Source organism: Diadema antillarum, unplaced genomic scaffold (genome assembly GCF_040938485.1).
Source record: "Diadema antillarum isolate AM-2024a unplaced genomic scaffold, OU_Dant_1.0 scf00000097, whole genome shotgun sequence".
Taxonomy (NCBI): domain Eukaryota; kingdom Metazoa; phylum Echinodermata; class Echinoidea; order Diadematoida; family Diadematidae; genus Diadema; species Diadema antillarum.
The window spans coordinates 568,972-592,078 of record NW_027270986.1 but is presented as its reverse complement, the minus strand read 5'-3'; the positions used below and the strand labels follow the sequence as shown (position 1 = coordinate 592,078).

General features: G+C 38.8%; 1 protein-coding gene across 1 annotated transcript; it reads left to right on the top strand.

Moving 5' to 3' along the window:
• Positions 1-6,975: 6,975 nt before the first annotated feature.
• On the top strand, positions 6,976-23,107 carry LOC139718587 (monomeric sarcosine oxidase-like). Its single transcript, XM_071630053.1, has 5 exons — positions 6,976-7,101; positions 19,143-19,293; positions 20,150-20,731; positions 22,036-22,185; positions 22,848-23,107. The coding sequence occupies exons 1-5, from the start codon at positions 6,976-6,978 to the stop codon at positions 23,105-23,107; spliced, it is 1,269 nt and encodes a 422-aa protein (XP_071486154.1).

Genomic DNA, 23,107 nt, shown 5'->3' with positions numbered 1-23,107 from the left:
CTGATTTTGCGTGAGGACTGAAAATAAGTGAAATGGGTCAACCGAGCCGAATTTGACTTTTTCATATTTTCTGAAAGAGCGGGTCTTCTTTTAGATTATACTAAAATTTGGTATCATAAAACGGGCAGGAAAGTGTGTTTTTTTTAGCAGTTTATCTCGAACATTTTTGGTAGAATAGTGTGATAAGGTGTGTCTTTAGAATCCCTTTTTCATTTCTGAAAAACCTTGTACACACTCTTCACTTTCAACTCTAATAGATTTTGAAAGGATAGTGCTACTGCTTTAAAAGTTGGCATTAATTATGTACAGAATGTGTTAATGAGGCATGCTTAATTTCACTTTAATCTGATAATCCATTCATTGTTGTTACCCTGGTGGTTTACTTCCTGTTTTTTGTCCCATTCATCGCACAGCCAGCGCGGTTTGGTAAAGATTAAGCGCTTGAATAGACACTGTACTTCAAAGCCTCTTTTCTCAGTTCATGTTTTTCCTGAGTTTGTGCTTTCTTTCCAATATTTAGATAGGTTAGGAGAGTCCATTTGATTTGAGTTATACATCATTTTAAAGCTTATAGTCTGCTCTTTCAGAATATGGTCTTAATTAAAAATTCATGTCTGGCGACTTTTTGTTTGTTTTGAGGTGCAGGGTCACATGTATACATTTTTATGTGTGTATATTAATAAGCAGCAATAAACAGACTAAATGAAAAGGTCTTAAATGGCAAAAGTGCAAGAATATTTCTGATATACCAGGGATTGATTTGTGTTTGTGCATTAAATGCTCTCAAATATTATGTGTACACGTGTGTAGTGCAAATTTCCTCACTCGTAGATGCCTGTAGGCCTATAAGCATATTTTTAAAAGTATAAACATAAGCAAGTATTCACATTCAGTTGCTCTTTTGGTTATGTAGATTGTATTACTTTATCCAGCTTGTATTTGGGGATTTCGGGAAAGCTTGTGGCATGCACCCATTATTCTGCTGGTATCTGTTTTAGGTGGTGTTTACAAAATTGGTCTGTAAGTTTTTGCTACTATGTTGTAGTAGACCACAATGGCAGAACAAATTAATTCATCTGTTTAATTTTTTTTCTCTTTTTTTTTTCTTTTTTTTTTTTGGGGGGGGGGGGGGGAGGGGGAAATCTTTGACAATTTCAGTGAGAAAATACTGGCAAGGAACTAAAACGTAACACTTTTTATGCCTCCGCCACAAAGTGGTGCCGGAGGCATTATGTTTTCGGGTTGTCCGTCCGTAATGAATTTTGTGGACAGCATAACTAAAAAACCTTTTGAGGTAGCCTAATGAAACTTGGCATGTATGTGTATTAGGGGGTGAAGTTGTGCCTATCAACTTTTAGGTGCACATGCTCAAGGTCAAAGGTCAAGGTCAAATACGTAAAATTTCACTATTTCCACCATATCTATGCAATGCCGGAAGATATTTTCTTGAAACTTAGTGTATACATGTATTACCCAATTAAGATTATGTGGTGAAAGTTTGGGGTCGTGAGGTCAAAGGTCAAAAGGTCAAGTAAAAATATTAAAACTTCACTTTTTTCTCTGTACCTTGGAAATTGTTCAAGGTATCTTCATGGAACATAGTATATACACATGTACTTACTGGCAGTGATTATCTAGAAAATTTAGGGTTTATGGGGTCAAAGGTCAGGGGGTCAAAGGTCAAGGGCAACACTTCAAGATTTTACTATTTCCCCCATATTTATGCAATGCCAGCAGGATTATTATTTTTTTTTTTACACTTGGTGTATGCATGCATGTATAACCTAATAGAGATTCTCTGGAAACTTTCTTTTTTTTTTCTTTTTTTTTTGTTTGCCTCAAAGGTCAAAAGGTCAAAGATCAAGGGAAAGTGCTGAACTAACTTTTTCCTCCATATCTCGGAAGTGCACGGCTCAAGTTATCTTGAAACTTGCTACATGCATGTTCTGCCTGACAGTAATTATCCTATGAATTTTAGGGTCAAAGGCCAGATGAAAATGGTAACAATGTACTTTTTAATACAGAAATTGCACTTTTCCTGCATACCTTGAAAATTACTAAATGCATAAACTTATGAATGGGTCAAAGTCAAGTTAAAGTCCTTAAATCCCCAAATACATGCTCTCCTCTTCATCCAATTAAACCTAGGTCAAGGAAGGTGAACATTCAACACGTTTGTGACAAACTTGTCATTTTGATATTTTGCCAATTTTGTGAAAGTGTAATCACACATTGTCCACATGTACTATAGACCTATTAGGAGAATCATGCATTATGGCGGAGGCATACCAATCACCTTACCGACATTTCTAGTTTCAATGTTAATGGACTGACATTAGAATAGATGAGTGTGAAAAGGTGTCTGCTTTAATTGAGACCAAGCTCTGCTTCTGCCAACACATGTGGATAGCTTGGATATTTCCAGCACTATTCATTACTTTTTAGGTATAACCTCGCACCAAATCTTTTAAAAACAACAATGACTTCCTAAGACATTAGTTTAGTTTGCATCAGAAATATTATGTATAATTCTCATAGCTAAATATTAAATTTCCATCTGTTATGCTGATTAAAGATACTGTAGTGTTTTGCAAAATTTAGAATGTGATTGACATAGTAATGCATTTCAAGGAATATGGGACTGGCATGATCTTCTGATCATTTGCACTTATATTCCTTGTTGTGTTTGTATTTTTCCAACCACCATTTATGTATATGAAACCTATCAACATGCTCAGCTTTGTGGCTCTCTACATTTACCAGTATACATTGTCTGCCAGCAATAATTTGAAAGCATTAATATGCAAAGACAAAGACAAAAAAAAAAACCAACCTGTAATGGTTAATTTATCATTAAGATTTTTAGTGTGAAAAATGCATGGTCGGTAATCCTAGATACATCGATAAAGATTAACCTGTTGTGTACCAAGGTTGTGGAATTCTCATAAAGCTTGCTCGTGTTCTGGTAGGCAGTGTGTTAATCATTTTGTGCTGTGCAATAGCCAGGCACATGACATAGAAGGCAATCACTAAATTAATGGTATCACCACCTTGGGTTTCACCCCGGATAAAGGCTTAAAGGGATGGTACAACAGTTTCAGTTGAGATGGGGCTTCAGGTTTCCAACATGTTGTGATAAATTTTTGAGATAATGAGAAATCTCTTATAAAATATGAAAGTGCATATAATTATAAGAGGAATTAAAAGTTTATGTGGTGAAAATTGGTTTTGAAATGGCTGAGATATCCAAAAACAAAATGATCCTAAAAAGGGTGAAACCCACCTTTTAATAGGATCACTTTTACTTCGTTTTTGGATATCTCAGTCATTTCAATCCGATTTTCATCAAATGATATCTGAATTCCTCTTAGAATCATATGCTCTTTAACATCAATTCACAGAGTGGTTTCTAAGTATTTTTGCAAAAAGTTAAAAGCTGAATCCTCCCTCAACCAATACTATACCATCCCTTTAATCTTTAAAACTTATTGCTTGTTGTCCACATCATAATGAAAATGCAGAACTGAATCTGTTATGGGAACATATAAATGAACAATATTCTTGCCACACTACTTTCATCTCTGTAATATATACCATTGCATACATACTGTTTGATTATGTAATGCTTTCATCTGCTTCATTTTCAGCCAAAGCTAAATTCTTTAGGAACTACATTGCCCTGAAAAAAAAAGAATCAGAGAAAATGCACTCTTCTTATGCAGAATACTTCTACATTTATTCAAGCTACAGTATATTGTGGAAGCATTGCATAGCAAGACATTTAATGCTTGTAACCAGTAAAAATTTGGGGATGGTATTTTTGAACAAGTTTTCAATTCCTTTCAGTTCCTTACAATGCCGGCAAAGACAAGTTAGGGCAACCATAGTCTGGTTTCCAGACCCTTTGCCGGAAGGACAAATCCACCGAAACCTACATGTACACCAGTTTTCGACGTTGATGGCGTCAATAACCTGTATAGCAAAATAGTATGAGCAGAGGGTCTGGAAGCCAGACTAGGGCAACCACCGTTTTTGTTTCCCAGGTCCTGAACAGTTCATTTTAAAGCAGCATTTTCGATTGTCCTTTGTGCTTTCAGTTGAGGTCTATGCTACATCTGTGCATTTTAAATGTCATTAGTAATTGTGGTTAATGTTGTAATCATGTAGGCCTACTAGTATTATGCTGTGGGTACAGTATGTTTGAATGTATATCTTGTTATACCATTAAATGGCCTGAAATAGATTTATAGTTTAAAGGTACAGACCCAACAGAAGTAATTTACGCCGTGTATTATTACGTGTGTGGGTGTGGACATATGTGTTGTGTGTTCTGTGTGAATGTGTGTGTGTGTGTGTGTGTGTGTGTGTGTGTGTGTGTCTGTGTGTGTGTATTCATAAAGTCCTTGTATGAATTACAAACAAGAGTGACAATAGGCAAAGTCAAATTAGTATACTGGATAGCTTGAATACAGTATGCAATGTACTATTTGTGTTTGTTTGTCTTCAGTTGACAGTATCGGCAGCCAGCTATTGCATGCCTCCATATTTTAAAGGTACACAGAAGACCTGGGTTTCTGGAGGGCGCTATTTAATGACCTCATGCAGTACCGTATATTAATATACGGCACTGACCTCATGGTCGTTGCCATGCGATCTTCATTACGAATATCGTAATGGTTAACTGTCAGTCAAGCACAGATAGCTCTGTGGGCGCGTATTACGTATGGTGTATGGTGCGTGAATGTTGGACTTATCGATCATGTCGATCGTATGTAGTCTTTCTTACACTCACACAGATCCGTCGACCACTACCTACCTGTTACACATACATGTTATGTTAACAAAGTTCTGCGGCTAGCTAACTTGCAAACTTTGTCATTGTCACTATATCATGGGCGGAACGAAGACCGAGTGAGGAGAGCTCCAGGATCGGTCTGTATCACATCACACTTCTCGGGGCATTCCAGACAATTTTCAAAATTTCACATCATGGAGTACATAATCGACAGCTCCAAATGTAAAGGTCTGAAAATCGTCCGGAGGTCTCCCTTCTCTGTGGATAGCGACGCTTTTCCTAACGTAGTTAACTTAACCCTAAAAGGGCCGGGGGGGGGGGGGGCGGAATCCGCCCCCCCCCCCCCTCGACGTTTCGCGCTATAATTCTGTAACGCGAGAAGGCCTCGTCGCGAGACTTCTTGACTTTCTTCATTCAAGTCTCGCGCAACTTTTGAGACCAAATTTGCAACGTCCGCGCATACTTTTGCGAAGCCACGCCCATTTTAGTAACGGAATGTCGCCCCAAAACGGGCACAATTTCGTGATTTTGTGTGCATTTCCTATGGAAAACAGTGCTCTGTCATGAAAGTCATAAAACCCTGATTATTTTAACAATTTATCACTTTCATTGATTAATTTTGTGCTAATTATGGTAGAAAAGTGGTCAGTGACAATTTCCGATGAAAAAACAAAGAAAAAAACAAAAGTTGAAAAACAAGGAAATACATAAGAAATTCTGAAAACAATAAAATACATAAGAATTAAAATGAGTTTTGGAAGTTTTTGTGATGTACAATTGTTGAATATGCTAAACAGATTTGCAGATCAAAAAGTAGACTCTCATTGCTTTTAATTAGGCTAAAATATCTTGAGCTTAATTTGCATAATTAATTAATTAAAATTAGAAATTGATTATTTCAAAAAATCTTATGAAACAATCTTGTAGATTATATGACGCGGGTCTCACGCATGCAAAATTTCATCGCGATCGCACCACCGGTGGCCGAGATCTCGGGGGGGGGGGGGGGGGGGGGGCAAAAAAGCCCGGCCCCTTTAGGGTTAAACTACAGAGACAAGGTCCAACTCTCCCGTTTTCGACGGGAGATCTCCCGCCGAAAGCCCATTTTTTGCAGAATCTCCCGTTCTCCCGCTGAAGATTTGATTTCTCCCGCCCTGTCTCTGTGTCTCCCGGTGGAAAGGATTTCTTACTTATTGCTATCGTATGTTGAAAAAAAAATTAGCCTTAGATAGCACCAGAGAACATCTAGAACCTAGGAACTTCGCGGTTCGCACGCATCAACTTGGAGTCTCCCGTTTGCTAGGGGTTTCGGGCGGGAGAATCTCCAGATCAGAAGGTGCTTGGGGTTGGAGTCTCTGCAACTAGTTTCCAACAAAGTGTAGCTCTGTGAAAAATATTCTATAGGCCTAATAGTCGCCTTGCCGGCAGAACGGCCAAATCATATTTGGTTTGTTAATTCGACAAAGTTTGGAAGTTCTTTGATATGTTTGGACGTTTTGAAATGTAACCATTCTTCCCATAGTTATTGTTGTTGCTTTTCCAATTTGAATGTTTCATTGTTCGCGCTCGCGCTCGATGATGCACAAATGACTCTTAAAAGAATGGTATACTATTGGTGGAGATGAGGATTGAGCTCAGCTTTTTACGAGATACTAAGAAACCACTTCTGAAATACTGCAGAGCATCATTCTAAGAGAAATTTGAAGTTTATTTGATGAAACTCTGTTTCTAAATGGCTGAGACATCCATAAACAAAGTAAAACACAGCGCAATGTCAGTATCAGAAGTCATACATCGGGGACTTCGACCTGGCGGCGCTCTATCATCTTTGGTACATGTATAACCGTACGGTAGAGGGACGTTTTTGCAATGTTATATTCCACTGACACATGCCTGGGAGATCATACTGGACGATGGGGCGCAAAGGTCGTTTACGGGCGACCGTGGATAATGTGTTTGCCGTTCGACTTGATATCCAAATATACGTGACTTCTGTGAGATACCGGTCCTGAACTCTGAAAGCTCCTTGGTCAAGGCACTTACGTCTAGATTCATGTGCCATGGTACGGCGCCTATGTTCCCGCAATGAGTATATTTACCACGTTGGTGCCGTGCATTATTAGTTCTATACTATTTCATCTGTCAACTGTCCTGTTGTCGGGATCGAGACGAGTCACGGCATGGCTTTCCAATATGACGTATGCATTGTTGGAGCAGGTATGACCGGGTCGGCAGCAGCCCGCTGGCTGTCTACTGAGAAAGGGGTTCGAGTGTGTCTTCTCGGGCCACTAGAGCCAACGGAAGAGGTGATAATATAATTTTCTCTATTATTCTGTGGCTTATAAACTTAGAGTTAACATGATGTCCCACACCCCACCCCAAACCCCACCTCATAACTCATCCCAATTTCGCCCTGCCAAATCTGTCATTGCAACTTTGTTGTCTTCACTGCAAACACACACACACACACACACACACGCAAACACACACACACACGCACACACACACGCACACACACATACAAGCATGCGTCGATGAATTACAGTTGAAGCAATAATAAAATCATTCTCATACGCGTAGCGTTTTGTTATGACTGTGACAATTTACCTCCTGCACGTAAAATGAATTTTACAAAATAATCTATGTCCATTTTGCTGGCTGAGGGTAGACATGGTCAATGGCTCTCCATTAGAGACAGAGCATGGTGGAGCATTACACTGTAGGTCCTATATCATGTGCTGAATGTTTCTATTGACCTAGATGCTAATGGAATTTGTTAATTCTTACTAAGAATTAACAAATTCCATTAGCATCTAGGTCAAGTTGGGTAAATAGTATACAATGGGTGAGAATTTTGAACGACGTACAATTGCCAATTTTCGCACCTTGTGACATTCTTTCCCTTAGAACACGCCAGGATGATCTAAGAAACCAGATTTTTTCATGTCATCTCAAAGATTGGTAAATTTCCTTTCAGGAAATATATGGTTTGGTTGACTTTTGCCTGATATTTTTTATTTGACAAGGACTTAAAGCGTAAAAATACGGTAAAAACGCTATTTTCACAATAATTTATGTTTTTCAAAGTAATGATGTGCATTTTTAAGCGTACGTGGCATCTAATATCTGACCATGTTGTTGATCTGACATATCAAGGGTATGAACCACAAAATCATGAACTTTATGAGCACGTATAAAATCACAGAGAACAATTGAAATATCAAAGTCCTAAACAGACGAACGTCCGTGGTGCTTTTATTTCTATCGCTGCTGCAAATTCTACTTTGTTGTCCCAACTGTAATGTATACGAAAATTTGGTGTTCCACCTAATGAACATATCCTGCAAAAATTGTACATCTGCTGGCTGTACATGGGACGTAATATTCTTTTATGTAAAATTATACTCAGTTTTCGTCACGGACGTGCTTCCGCTATTTTCTAATAAAGATCGTATCCCATTAAACGTTATTGGTGATATTGTTCTGAGTCGTAATCAACTAAGATCTAGCCACACGATAATATGTTTGTTTTGAGTTTCTGTCCATCCTTTGTCAAATAGGAACCGAAATTATATTTTTAGACGAACCTCCGAGAAGAAAAGAACGTCCGTGATTATCAAAACGTTTTCGAGTGGGACACCATCTTGCTTTGATGACGAAGGGGCATTTTACCTTTGGCTCTCTAGCCGAGGAGCTGCATGTTATTTTTGGAGCGGACTGAGGCTTGTCCGCAGTTTTTGGACCATACAATTCACCGAAAACCAAGCAAATAATTCATATTTTCTCTGAAAATTCATCTCCTGATCCCCCTCTGAGCAATACATATGTTATAAGGATGTCAAATTTCTTATAATTTGCATTGACAATACCTTTTCAAATTTTTGAAAGAGTTAGGAAGGCTAGGTACTCTCTGCCGATTAGTTATCCGTACTGGAACATGACCCTATCAGTAGAACGAACGTCCGTGACAATTCCAGCGAACGTCCGTGACGTATGCAATCCCTTCGATAGGGATAACTTGTCCCGAAAGTGTCCTGTATTCTTTAAAACTTTTAGCTCCAATAGCCACAAATAAAGTTTTACAAAGTAAACAATGAGTTTAGGGCAGTTGTTTCAGAATTTTTAAGGCGTTATGTGATCATGATGAACAAACAGTTGAAAATTTATTCACAATTTTACGCTTGTTTTCCCTCTAATTATAAAAAAACAGCTAAACACCGAAAACAAAGTTATAGGAAAATGGAATTTTACGTAATCTGTAATTTCTGTGCATTTAAATTTCTTTCTAATGAGGATCTGGAGACAATTTGTACTGTTAAAGGTTCTGAAAGTTTCTCTCACGGACGTTCTGTCCGAGAAAGGAAATTTCTGATAATTACAAATATATTACTGCACATAAAGTTAATGTTAGTTGAAAATATTACCAAATCACCGAGCCGCTCATACCCAAAAGTGAATAACGTTCAGCACTCAATTTACTTGTAATAACAAAAGGAAAACGTTTTGGTCACGGATGTTCGTTTGTAGAATAAGTCAATGGATTACATAGTAGGAGAAAGAGGATCAGTACCACTTTTTAGTGACAGGTGCGCCAAGTGTTTATCTTTTGAGTATGGTAGCTGCCGTCTCAAACAGAACACATCCAGTTTTGGTCTCCACAACGGACGTTCGCTGTAATTGTCATGATATTAAATGCCTCAATTCATTCTTATTTTTCTCTTCATGACGATTTTTCTCTCATTCCCTCAATAGCCTGGACATGCTGCGACCAAACAGAAAACAGAAACAAAACAAAACAAACCAAAACAAATCCGAAAAGTGCTATGTAATCGCATGCAGGATAATGACGGAAGAAGTCTGAAATGGGCATGTGTTGAATAAAAAATGGAAAAGTTTCAAAAGGACGTGGAAGCAGTTGAATGAAAATGACTTAGAAACAGAGAAGGGATCGAGCTCCAACACACAGAGAAAAGAATTGCCAGTGCACTCCCGTTGTACCAAATTCCTCTGGAGAAGTTTTTGCTTGTTTGTTTAATATGTTTTTCATTCATCGAAATGCCGTCACAAGCGAACAAAAATAATGCAGTCTACAATTATTGTCTGATGGAAACAAACAAATCCTCCGCTTATCATCACATGGTGTTGTTTTATACTCATCAATAAAAAGCAATGTTCATTTGTAATTCTTTCCAAGATTTTTTTTTTCATTTTACATTTAAGAGACAGAGAGATCATCAATTTGTTTGTGCTTTTGTGCTTATTTTGAAAACACATGTTAAAAAAGTAATGATTAAGAATAGGTTGAAGGTTGCACTTTGATACGTTCGCTCTTCCTAAGATTCGTTACTCCGATGTCCAAAGGTTTGTTATTCCGAAAATAAAAAAAAAAAGTTTGTAGTTAATTAAGGAGGTTTTGTTATTAAAAATTTTCTTATTCCGAAAGTTTGTTAGTCCGAAAAATAAATATTAAGGATCATTATTTTTAGGTCCGTTCTTCTAAAAGTGGAAAGGGCCTGATATTCGTTTAGGTGAAAACGGTTATTATGAGGTTTTGAAATTTGGAGGATTTTAGTTGTTAACTTGTTTCTCCACATTTGGATAAGCGAACATGATTTTTCATGTTCCAATTAATAAACCTTTCGATTAACCTTCGGAGATTCCTATCATTTACCGAATAAAAAAGCTTCATAATTATACGAACTCTATCAATTTTCGTATTGACAAACTGTATGAATAACGAGCCTCCGAAATGACGCGCTACAAAATGTTTGTTATAACGAACCATATTGTATAATATCGAAGTCACAAACATCCATCCAAGTTATATGGACTTATTGTGTCTTGTTATGACGAAACTTCGCAGTATCGAACCTATTATCATTTCTGACTAATATAATAATACAAATTCTCCTCGGTAACGGTGTGTAACACAAGGAGCAAACATAGAGGGATTTCTTCCCAACGTATTCGTTTGCCCTCCCCAGCTAAACTTCGTATTTCTATAACAAGGCACATTTCTGTTGTCTTTTTATGTTAATTCTTTGTCATAATCTTAGCTGTGACCATGTTCGTTATAAGCAAATTTTGCATTGTAGACTTTAGATAACAAATTTAGGTCCTGAATCTTTACTTCATGATAACGAAATTTTGATAAATATATTCGTTCTCAAGGATGGACTACGTCACTGAGATTACACGTACGTTTGTACGTTCATTTACGAGAGATGGAAAAATTGTTTTCTTTGATTCCTCAGTATGAGAAGATAAACAAGCTTATATAATTGAGAATTGGTAATATCTATTCAGGATTTTGCAGAGGAGTTTGTTCTCGATATGAAATTGCTGTTTGTTGTGAGTAGAATGCGTTTCCAACTCAAGAGAACTGCATCTTGTTTGTTCCGAACGTCCGTGAGCTACGTGCGAACCTCCGTGATGAAAACTATGCTATGTCCGTTGGGATATAGAGACTGCCTAGATCAGATACACCTTAAAAGGGTATGTTATTATTTGGGAGTGAGGATTAAAGTATGGGATAGTGAAATAAGAGGTAAAAATATTGAGTTTCTGTAAAATGCGCGTAAAGTGGAGAAAGTGTTTAGCGGAAGAGCAATATTTCAACAAAAACGACGAATTTCGTTAAATCATCAGTTGTCTACCATTACGTACAGACTAAGAGTACAAGCTTAATATTCTGCAAGCACGTACACATGTCCCTTAAGATATTTCGTTAGGATTTTGAACTGAATCAGATCTTTGCAAACTATGTTAAATGGTATTCAAGTGTATGTGCTGTACTATTCCTCACGGACGTTCGCTGCTCTGGACAGGGTAAACTTCAGCGGTGAATAAAAACTTGTTCCTCTGGGAAAATCCTAGTATAATTGGGTTCATATTAAAGCTTGAGTTATACTCTTTCAGGTAAGATGAATAATTTGGAGAATTTCCTACTTTTTAAATTTTGCCTTGTTTTGGCTCAATTGTACATCGTTCAAAATTCTGACCCATCTACTCTGCATGTGTTTGCGTACAATGGATGCCATACCACTTGATCTCTGGAACATTGTATTTCTAATTTACTCTCAAGCTCCAAGACGTATTGTGACGTAGAACTCTCTGGGATAAATGGTTATTGTCCTATTGCTTTCATGTTTAGACTAAGGACGAAGTACAGATTTTTACCAGTGCTTTCACAAAGTACCACATGCACCTTCGACTTTCAAATCACTTGTGTATACTTGCAATATCTGTCGATGTCCGACATACAGCTTAATATTTCAGGGCCCCAGGAAGAACAGGCAAGGTCCTACCAACGTACTGATGGGTCTAGCCTGTTGAAATGGGACTTTAGAATAACAAATGAATATAATATATATGTATATACATGTATATATATATATATATATATATGTATGTATACTGAAAGAAATCAGACTGAGGCGGACGTTGCTCTCGATCTTGAGTCTCCCTTTTATTCAGTCAAGCTTTCGGCCAGTCATCAGGCCTTCCTCAGGATCTGCATGAGACGTGTATCATTTGACGTGATGTCCTGCATCACAGCACCGTGTGCTCATCTTCTGTATTGGCCAATCTATATTACGTCCTGCTCCCCTGATCATGGGTGAGTGTTCTAATTTCTTCCAGTATATATGCAACCAACAATGAGGCACCGCGTACGTTTGGGAAGGGACCTACTTCTATCTCTCGCACTATATATATATATATATATATATATTACTAAATAAGAAAAGATCGTGGTAAAAAGTCAACTACGCTGTATCTGGACGTATGTCTCGATCCTCCACGAGTCTTAAAACCGCTTCGTTGTTCTCCAGGTTGTTTTATGCGAATTATGTCTTCTTCGTCTTCTTCTTCTTCTCTGTACTTCACTGATATACTACGAACTGTAGCTCAATAATATTTTCAAGTTCACCAGGTTGACGAAGCGTGGAGAACCTTTGAACTTAGCGGAGAATTCTGAAGAGAATTTCCAGGAGTGTGTCATGGTCGTTTTTTCCGCTGTTTCTTCTTTAATAGCACCGAATGTAGACAATCTAATGGAACACTAAATAAGAGAAGAGATGAGGATGCTTTAATCGTTTTTTCGTACAGTCCATATACTATTGGTCTGTTTCCGTCAACGTAGTCGGGAAGAAGAGTGTACATGTCTTGTCAATCAGTTGGAAAGTCCGGTAAAGGGTACACGCTGAAGGAAATGTTGGTGATGCGATAAACTGCCCATTCTGCGCTGGGTCTCCGCCGTTTGCCGTACTCCATAGAGCCTGCTTGCAGGGGTGCCTGGATGAACATCTCCAGCGATGCTCGATTAGTTATTTGATGAGGTGCTTCGAATAGTGTCCTATTAGCGGAAGGGCACTGATATTTCAGGTCCTGTGTCTCAGTATGACGAAGAATTAACCCAAACGCCGCGTTGACTTTGTAAGCAGTTTCCTGTCCCTCAAATATTTTCTCCGCAAACTCTCTCATCTTATTGGGTCGAAGACCGTCAAATTCAAAATTGTAGACGTGGCGATCTCTGTAACTACTCAGGTGCGTCTGGATTGAGCTCCGATGCTTTTCACACACATCATCTAGGGTAAGGAATTGACTTTCAGCTTGTGTGGATGACTGATCCAGTGCCCCGATGTGATCAATATGAGCACTGGTGAGTAGGCTTTCGTCTCCAACAGCTGATTGTAAAAGCGATTGGTTTTCAGCTTGTGTGGTTGACTGATCCAGCGTTCCTATGTCATATATGTGAGGAAAATTGTCAGAATGCGCACTAGCGGGTAGGTTTTCGTCTCCAACTGCTGACTGTGAAAGCGATTGGTTTTCAGCTTGTGTGGTTGACTGATCCAGCGTTCCTATGTCACGTATGTGAGGAAAATGGTCAGAATGAGTACTAGTGGGAAGGCTTTCGTCTCCAACTGCTGATTGTGAAAGTGATTGGTTTTCAGCCTGTGTGGTTGACAGATCCAGTGCTCCTATGTGAGGAAAATGGTCAGAATGAGTACTAGCGGGTAGGCTTTCGTCTCCAACTGCTGATTGTGAAAGTGATTGGTTTTCAGCCTGTGTGGTTGACTGATCCAGTGCTCCTATGTGAGGAGAATGGCCAGATTGAGTACTAGTGAGTAGGCTTTTGTCTCCAACTGCTGACTGTGAAAGTGATTGGTCTTCAGCTTGTGTGGTTGACTGATCCAGTGCTCCTATGTGAGGAGAATGGTCAGAATGAGTACTAGTGGGTAGGCTTTCGTCTCCATCTGCTGATTGTAAATCACGGTGCGTTTTGAAGTGGCGATGAAGGTTGTCTTTTCTCCTAAACTCCCTACCGCATGTTTTGCAGACAAAGGGTGATGATAATGTGTGAACGGATTTCTCGTGACGTTGTCGATCACTAACGCGTTCAAATACCTTTCTGCAGTATTGGCATGAGAGTCGAGTGTCTTTCGAACTCCGTTTGTCATGTACTTTCTGGTGTCTTGCCAGGTTGTCACTTCGATGAAAAGATTTCCCGCAGCGATCGCACAAATGACGCTTGCTGCGATTGCCGTGAGCAATGGCCTTGTGTCGATAGAGTCCGGTCCAGTGTTGAAATCTGCCCCCGCAAACGTTGCATTTGATGACTTGGTTGAAGGCAGGCATAATTATTATGAAGTTTCGGCTTGGGGTTTTTCATTGATGAGGTGTGATGAAGTTAGCACTCCTAGTAAGCAGGAAACAAGGAAAGATAACTGATTAAGAATAAAGAATGAACATAATGAAAAAAAACAATACTAATTTTAACATTGCGAGACGAAAACTCTTGCCTTGTTTTGAGTTTGTCGACTGATTAACAGATGGATCTGAAAGTCGTCGATCGATGCTGCCGCTGGAAACCTGTAGAATTGTAAGAGCATACCGTTTCGAGTTCTCGATAGACGATGCCAACGAATCAGACGTTTCAAAGGGGTCTGTGGCAAGTATATTGCCCCCTGGGCAATTTCCCCTGACCCTATAACCATAATCCTGAACCTATACGGTTTCGAAGGAAATAATGCAAACTGGAGAGAAGGTCTTGTCTTATAAACTCCTCTAGTCTTAAAGGACAAGTTCACCTTCACAGACATGTGGGTTGAGTGAATGCAGCAATATTAGTAAAACACGTCAGTGAAAGTTTGAGGAAAATCAGACAATCCGTTCTAGAGTTATGCACTTTTGAAGTTTCCGCTCACTGAAGGCTGGATGAGAAGACTACTATAGCTTGTGGTGTCACGTGAGTACAACGATATAAAGAAAATAATATTATAAAGAAAATTCAACATATATTTACTTTCCTCCCTTAATAAAAAGTCTTTTGACTACCCTCTTTCAGAAGGCAAGGGGAATAATATTACCCTTAACACACATCCGTGACAAGTTGAGGAAATATACACTTTTTTCAAAAAGTAAAATTTTGTGAAATTCTCTTTTTATTTTCTTTATGTTGTTCTACGCATATGACATCATACACTGTAGTACTCTTCTCATCCAGCAGTAACTGGGCAGATACTTAAAAAATTCATAACTTTTGAACGGATCGTCCGATTTTCCCCAAACTTTCACTGATGTGTTCTACTGCTATTGTTGCATTCACTCAGTCCACTTGTATATGAAGGTGAACTTGTCCTTTAATGTGCTTAATAGTAACACGGTGAACAATTTCATGCATTTGAGTTAAAATTGACTGCGTTATCTAACAGTATTACTGGTATGATTAAGATGCATAAGGTTTAGTCGCCCCATGAACTCGATGACATTACTCCATGAATTAACATGTACAACCTTCATCTTACAAAATTCAAAAAGTATATAATGTAGTTCGGGCTGGTAAAATAATAAGGGATATTTATCATCTATCGAGTCGGCTTGTACACCAACAATTCGACATTTCAATTCATGTGAATCTCAAGGTATATCATGAAATAGATTGCACAAGTCTCATCAAATCGCATTTGGACGAAGTGATAAAGTTATGCCATTCCTGTGTTACAAGATGTGCGACTTTGAATTAAACAAGTAAGAATATTATTGAAACTAATTCATGTCCTTAGGTATCTAAAGAAAAATTGGAACTTATTTCTCGATAATGAACGTAGACAATTTCGGCACAAAACTATTTAAGTACATGTAATTGTTGAACGTTGTTTAATCGTCGATTTTCGTTACATGCAGGTGAGGCTAATGTAGGTTATTGATAGGTAATTCATAAGGTCCGACTTCTCAAACATAATTAACTGCGCTTTCAGTGCTGTATATATATCTGAAATCTTGTCATAATTACAAAGGTGCTACCTTTTTACATCATAACGTCGATAGATACATTGCGCCGTGATCAGGTATCATTTTAATAATTATCATTTTAATAATTAGTAAGGGTTATATGGCAATACTGAAGCAAGGATATGAAGAAAGGAGATGTAAAAATACCCTAATAGACGTATGGATTCGCTTTGACGTCAGTGCTCCAAAGTATAGGTCCTACGAGTGTGTTGACGTGTAACAATATATGCTATGGTAATATTTTATTCTGCTAGGGATGGTATTTTATTTTGATGTAACCCTTCAGTTTGATAATGAAATCATTTCCATTTCAACGTCTGAATGGCTTCCTTCCAATGAATTTCATAATTTGTCGCTATGAGTTGAGTTGGGTTTATTCATTTATGCACAGATTAAAGCCCTGTTTCAGCTGGAAAGCTATTTTCAGTAAGACATCGTTTGTCACTTCGAGTTACAAAGCATACACACAGCGAAAATGCAAACAGATATGCAATGATACACAACAAATGACAGACACTGAACAATTAAGTTACAAAAAATGAATGAAAAAGAAAGTACATACGAACAATATAAGAAAATCGGTAAACTTCTATCGACACATGAAAAGTTTTCCGCTAATTTCATGATCTCTTTGGTGAAACTTTTGACGTCACTAATTATTCTCAATGAAGAGGAAGATAATATTGAAAATCATTGGATGATATACTGGGAAGTACATGTGTGTATTGTAGTTAGCTCGTGTGAAGACTTAGTCCTTTTCCCTCAAATCTGTGTATCTATGAACACTCCAAAATAAAGCGACCTTCAAAAGTTTCGTAATGAATTGATGCGTTGAATATAGAGTAAAAGGTTTACTCACCTCAGACAGGATAAGGGTAGTCTATAGTATATTTATACCGGCATACAGAGAAGTCGGTGTAGGCTGGAGACGATATTTTTTAACGCAACCAGATACACATAGTATTACACCGCACCATCCGACACTTTAGCCGTCCTGAATTACTGTGCCTTGAAGCACAATACGCAAAGATTATACAATAGGCTTCAAAGGAAAATCAATTCTCTTGGACTGGGAGACCCTATTCAGACTGGAAGAGCAGTGCAGAGGAAGAATTGAAGGGTAAACAGGGAGGTGGCCTTTCCACCTATACCTGGGTAAACGCGTAGGTCGTTCAGTTTACGCGCTCTAGTCATGCTCGAGTAAACGGTAGAAAGTAAAGACGACCAAGTTATTGTTCCCAATGACACCATTACGTAATACTGGTCCTATCCATTGAGAGGCTTATGAGGGTCGAGTGTATACATACATACATACATACACTGTTTTCCATCTGATTTTTAGTTTTCTTTCATTGTGCCACATTTGCAACCAAAGAGATTGGGGAGTTTCCTTGCCTCCTTTTGTTTTCCCTTTTGACCCTATAAAGCCCAGGCTATTTTGACCCCATCCAGGCCCATGATGTAGCATCGTGTCATATTTGGCACATGGGTAAAGGAACTCATGTTCTACATGACGCAACATTTGAAATTTCTCACGGTCATCCATTGAGGGCGCTACTAGCCAAAATATTAAAAAAGTACATATGAAATATGCTAAAATTATCCTCTTTCTTTACATTTCGTTATCCCCAATTTTTATGCTTTTGAAAAAAAAAAGTCTTATACCAATCATTTTTGTTATATTTGCCGCAAAGGAAAAGACACTCAACCTTCACTATATTTTGTTATGGTTGAAATTTCTCAAGGTCAATACATTGAGGTGCTATTCATTACACTATGACGAAATATATGACACCCATGGTTTATTGCTTGGGATAGGTAGATTGTGTCACATTTCATATTTCCATAACATTGGAATTTTGAGTTTGCTAATTGATAAAATTATGAACAAATGATAATACAGAGTAAACTTGTGTGGAAATTACACAAAATAAAAGGGTATAGTCTTTATTTTGAAAATGCTGTATTTTCAATAATTTCTAATATATCTATTCTTTGATGCCTATGACGTCATATAAAAAATAAAAAAGGAAATAAAAAGAAGACCGTTCCAATGTAATTCACGACCATAATTACTTCAAATTTTGTCCCTTCGGCAAATAACAGCCAAGAAAGCCCCCATTTCATCCATTATTATATCGTTAACTGAAATTGGAACAGAAAAAATGAAAATGTAATATCTGACGTGAGAAGCTATGCACCACAATATCTTTAGCGGCTAAGTGAGGTCTTGTATGCTGGGTCAATAATAGACCGTTCTTGGTTTATACTCTATTGGCCTATTCTTGGGACCACCATCTCAAAATTGTATTAACGTCATGCAAACACGCAGGTTACCAATACGTGTGATGGCAGCATGATTCTGTATCAGAAGATGTTCCTTTTCTTTTTTAACACATTGTTGCATTGTCAAGCACCTCGGCTGCGTATTTCCGATTTACATAATACAGAGTTACAGGTAATCAGTTTGTCCAATTTCCTCCAAACGCTAACCCTCTTATGTCCCAGAGGTGTCGAAATCTGCCATTATCACTACATGTATCGGCGTTTTTCCTCATTGGTGTTTCATAATCAGTGGGCCTTCAACCATTCTACGTTATCTCCCTGAACGGCAATTGTTTGTGAACGTAGCGAATTTTGGATTTCGTCAAGGTTCGAAAAAAAGCTGGAAGCAAATTCGTAAAGGGGGTATCTCACTTTGCGAACATAGCGAATTCTAGGGAATTTTAGGTTTCGGCAGGGTTCGTTAAGTTGCAATCAAATTCTCAAACAATTGCCATCAAATTGGCAAACATGCTTCATTGCCGTAAACGGTTTTTCTTGTCGCAAACAAATTTTGAACATGTTCAAAATTTCCTTGCTCCAAGAAACATTGTTTACTACAATAAAAAATTATCACGATTGCAATTGTTTGCGAATTTGATTGCAACTTTTTACGAACCCTGAAATTCCCTAGAATTCGCTACGCTCGCAAGCATTCACCGCTCAGTGAGACACAAAGACAAACTCCTCTCATATTGCGCTTTACTTGTGTTCGCACACCTTATCACAGGAGTTGCAGGATCCGAGGCGGACGATATTCGGCTCTCACTACGACGAAGCGCGCATCGTCAGCGAGGTGTGCGCGCGCCGACGAGACTCCACATGGCCGGTGGTGGTCAGACGATCTATTGACCGGTTCAAGGACCTCGAACGGGAAACTGGTGAGATTATTCCCTAGTGATATCTACCATAGCATCACATATAAAACGGTGGACACTTAATTGCGTGTCTTTTATTGTTTGTGGTGTATGTTTTTAGTGTGGGACCTACACAGACATTACAGACTGACTTTTGTTTCAGCGTGCATGGGCAAACAAAATCGGAAGTTAGGAGTGACGAAGTTGCGGATTCCAATTCGATCTCTGAACTGTTAACCCTTTCAATCCCGTCAGTATTTTTTTTAATCAGCATACCTTATGTGTAGGATATGGGGATGGTAGTTTGGATGGGGTTAAGTAGAAAATACAAATAATTAACAAACTCGAAATTTCCTGGATTTAAGTCAAACAAGTTCTTTTTTTTTCTCTCTCTCTCCTTCTCTCTCTCTCTCTAAAGACAAAACCAGAATCGCATTGGATCTAACACTTTGTTGCATAATGCATAATGGTGTGCGCAAACAGTCAGCATAGACATGTAACAATGATATGTTTACGTCTTTACTGCTTTCACGACGAGTATCTTGATTCAATCGGTGTCGTTATCGATTACGATTAATTTGTATATTTTCATGTTTTGGAGGCTTTTTTTAAAAACATAATCAGAAGTGAAGTAATAATCATGAACGGTGGAAGAACAATATTAGCGTTATTTTTCTTGTTCTGCAGGCTTCATAGATATATGGCAAGGAAGGATTACCAAAGTTGTAGACATTTTACATTTTTCTCGACGATTTTTTCTTATTCTGTGAGTAGGTTTATTGAAATAAAGGAATCAACACTGTGCAAAATTTCTACTTCAAAGAAATGCTTGAATCTGTTTCGACTTGCTACGATAATATCGTTATATGTTTCTTCACAGGCGTCAATTTCTATCATGAGGTCGGCTGCGTATTCAAGGCATTTGCAGACGATGTTACGAGAGTGCACACTCTGCTACCATCGCATAGCAACACCCGCAAGTTGACATTAGAGGAACTTTCCGAACTTTTTCCCTACCTCCAGTCAGACGACTCACGCTTTCACGCCATACTCGAACCTCAGAAGGCTGGCTACATCAGTCCACGAAAGTATATTCTTGCCAACGAGATCATTGCGAAGCGCAACGGCTGTGACGTAATCAGGGACATTGCCAGCGAGGTGACGCGCCACCACGATCCGTCTCTGGGCGCGTATATGCGCGTCGTCACCCAAAATGGCGGTCGCACTATCACGGCGAAGAGAGTTCTCCTGTGCCCGGGGGGATTCGTCAACTTCGAGCGACTGCTTCCCGACCCTCTTATTGAGGTCGATCTCACCCCTATGACCGAGATGGCAGTCCTGATCGAATTACAGGAGAAGGACGCCCGTCGCATGGCGAAGATGCCGTCGATGCTTGTGTATTTACCAGACAGCAATGACCATCGCAATTCGTACATTCTCCCTCCTGTCAAGTACCCGGATGGTACGAACATCAAAATCATCCCGGACTTATCCATTCTCACTCACTTTACCCTGACTAAATAGAATCTTGATGCAGCAGGCAACGGGTCCTTTCGTCACACCTGCCGTGATCGTGGGAAACCATTCGCATTTTACCAAGGAGCTACTACTGTAGTAGCTCCTTGATTTTACTAGGGAGTGCAACATTATAAGCTTAGATTAGAATGCAGAACTGCTGGCAGTTCTCGATAAAAATAAATCAGAAATTCTCACTTCCCTATAAAAATCAGAAATGAGGTAAATCATGATATTGTATATGGGCGTGCTTGTTTATTCAAAACTTTACCAGCACTGCGAACAAGACCCATTATGACGAATAAGTTTCATGGCATGTATACTTGCACGAGATTCTCATCCTGGAGGTGTTTCATAAAGCTGTTCTTACTGTTACGAACGACTTAAGAACGACTGGTGATCAGTTGTTATTGTGCTGAATTATTGATATTCGTAACTTTAAGAACAGCTTTATGAAACATCCCCCGTTTGATTGTAGATCGAGAGAAGAGAACCATGGGTTTAAGTATCAATGACTGCAATGGCTGCTGCGCAGTGTATTTTTGGTACTAATAGAAGGAACTCTCTTGTTAGCACTTACTTTCAAATGTAGAGGAATACTGGATATCCTTGACCAAACTCACTTACACAAATTGTGAGAACAATACGTAGCATTACCTGATTAACAATAATGATAATTACAATAGTAAAACAGGGGCCCGCGGAACGTATTAATGTTATTGTTTTAAGATATAGGAACTGCGGGTCATTGTTGCCCCCCTTCTTTTTGTCTCCATAAATATTTTGTCTATGTGTGACATCACGAATTGTAGAGATATCTAGTCTTCTTATCCGGCGATGGCAGTAGCACAAATTTAAACTTATATAACTTTTGACGACGGACTGTCCGATTTTCCTCAAACTTCACTGATAATTCTGCACGCAGTCAATTCATGTATTTAATTTTGGATTCTATTCCCCTTTAACCATGTGTACCATGTTGATTGCATACCCGTGATTTGAACGCATTATCCAATTTCCCCTCAAACTTCACGGATATTTCTGCACGATGTCAATCCACCATATAGACCTAATATTTGGGTTTCATCCCCTGTTAACCATGTTGACTGTTTACGCGAGAGTCCAGACGGACTTTGAAACAGAATAGATATGATGCGAACGCAAATTCGACCCCGGCAGGGTCACATCCACCCTAATTACGACTCTTAGGCAAACTGTATGATGTTACACATACGATTTTTCTCTTCTCAGGAAAGTACTATTTGAAAGTGGGCCATGACAGCGATTGGAACCGACCCCTGTACTCGAGTCGGGAGGTAGCGGAGTGGTACCGCAGCAGGACGGAGGATAACTTCCAGGCGTTTCAGAGTATATACCTCCGCATCTATGAGTCTGTTACCGGTGAGAAATATATGTGAAGCAATACCAAAAGGCATTAGATTTCCATATGTGATCAAAGGGGGAATTATCGACTAAAAGTAGCATCCGTTTTAATTCTATCCCTGCCTCCGCATTCTGATTCTGCAGGATGCATTGCCGCTAAACCTTCGACAAAATTTCCCGCTATTAATCTTTTGATAATGGCCGCATGTGACCGTGAAGGGCTGTATTTAAAGATGTCTTTTCATAATCTTATTCATATCTGTCGAAAGTGTGTTTATATCTCCACTTGATGTTTTTGTCTTCATTTTCACAAGTAGAAAGTAACATAGTTGCAATACCATTTTCAAACACACTTTGGCTGAACTTGTTTATATGGGATCTCAGACTCCATCAAGTAACTACGTCATAGTAGGCCTACCCACTGTGATCCGAGAAGTATCAAATATCATCATACACCTACCTAATTTATTGCTACAGGCAATATTGTACTCCATGCTGAAAAGATTTCCAAGGTTTACCAAATTGATGTATTCCAATGTTCTACATATTTGCCGATATAATTGATAGGATTGTAACTGTGTCGTTCCCTAAAAGGTTCTAGAGGAAGTTGTGAAAGTTTTTCTTATTATATACTTTTAGTGCTTTCAAATAGAAGCTTGATACTGTTTGATTCTTGACAGGATTCCGTCCTAAATCCCTCCGCTCCATGTTCTGCGTCACCACGTACACCCCTACTGGTCAGTTCTACTGCGACATGGTGTCCCCAACCTTGGGACTCATTGCGGCAGGGAACGGTGCGGGCGCTATGGCAGCTGACGAAATTGGCCGCACGGGGGCACGCATGATCCTCAAGGGGGCGTGGGACTCGGATCTGCCAGCCGAAGAGTTTAAAATCAGATGGAAGATTAAGAAGGGCGGGAAGGTTAATAGCCAATTGTAG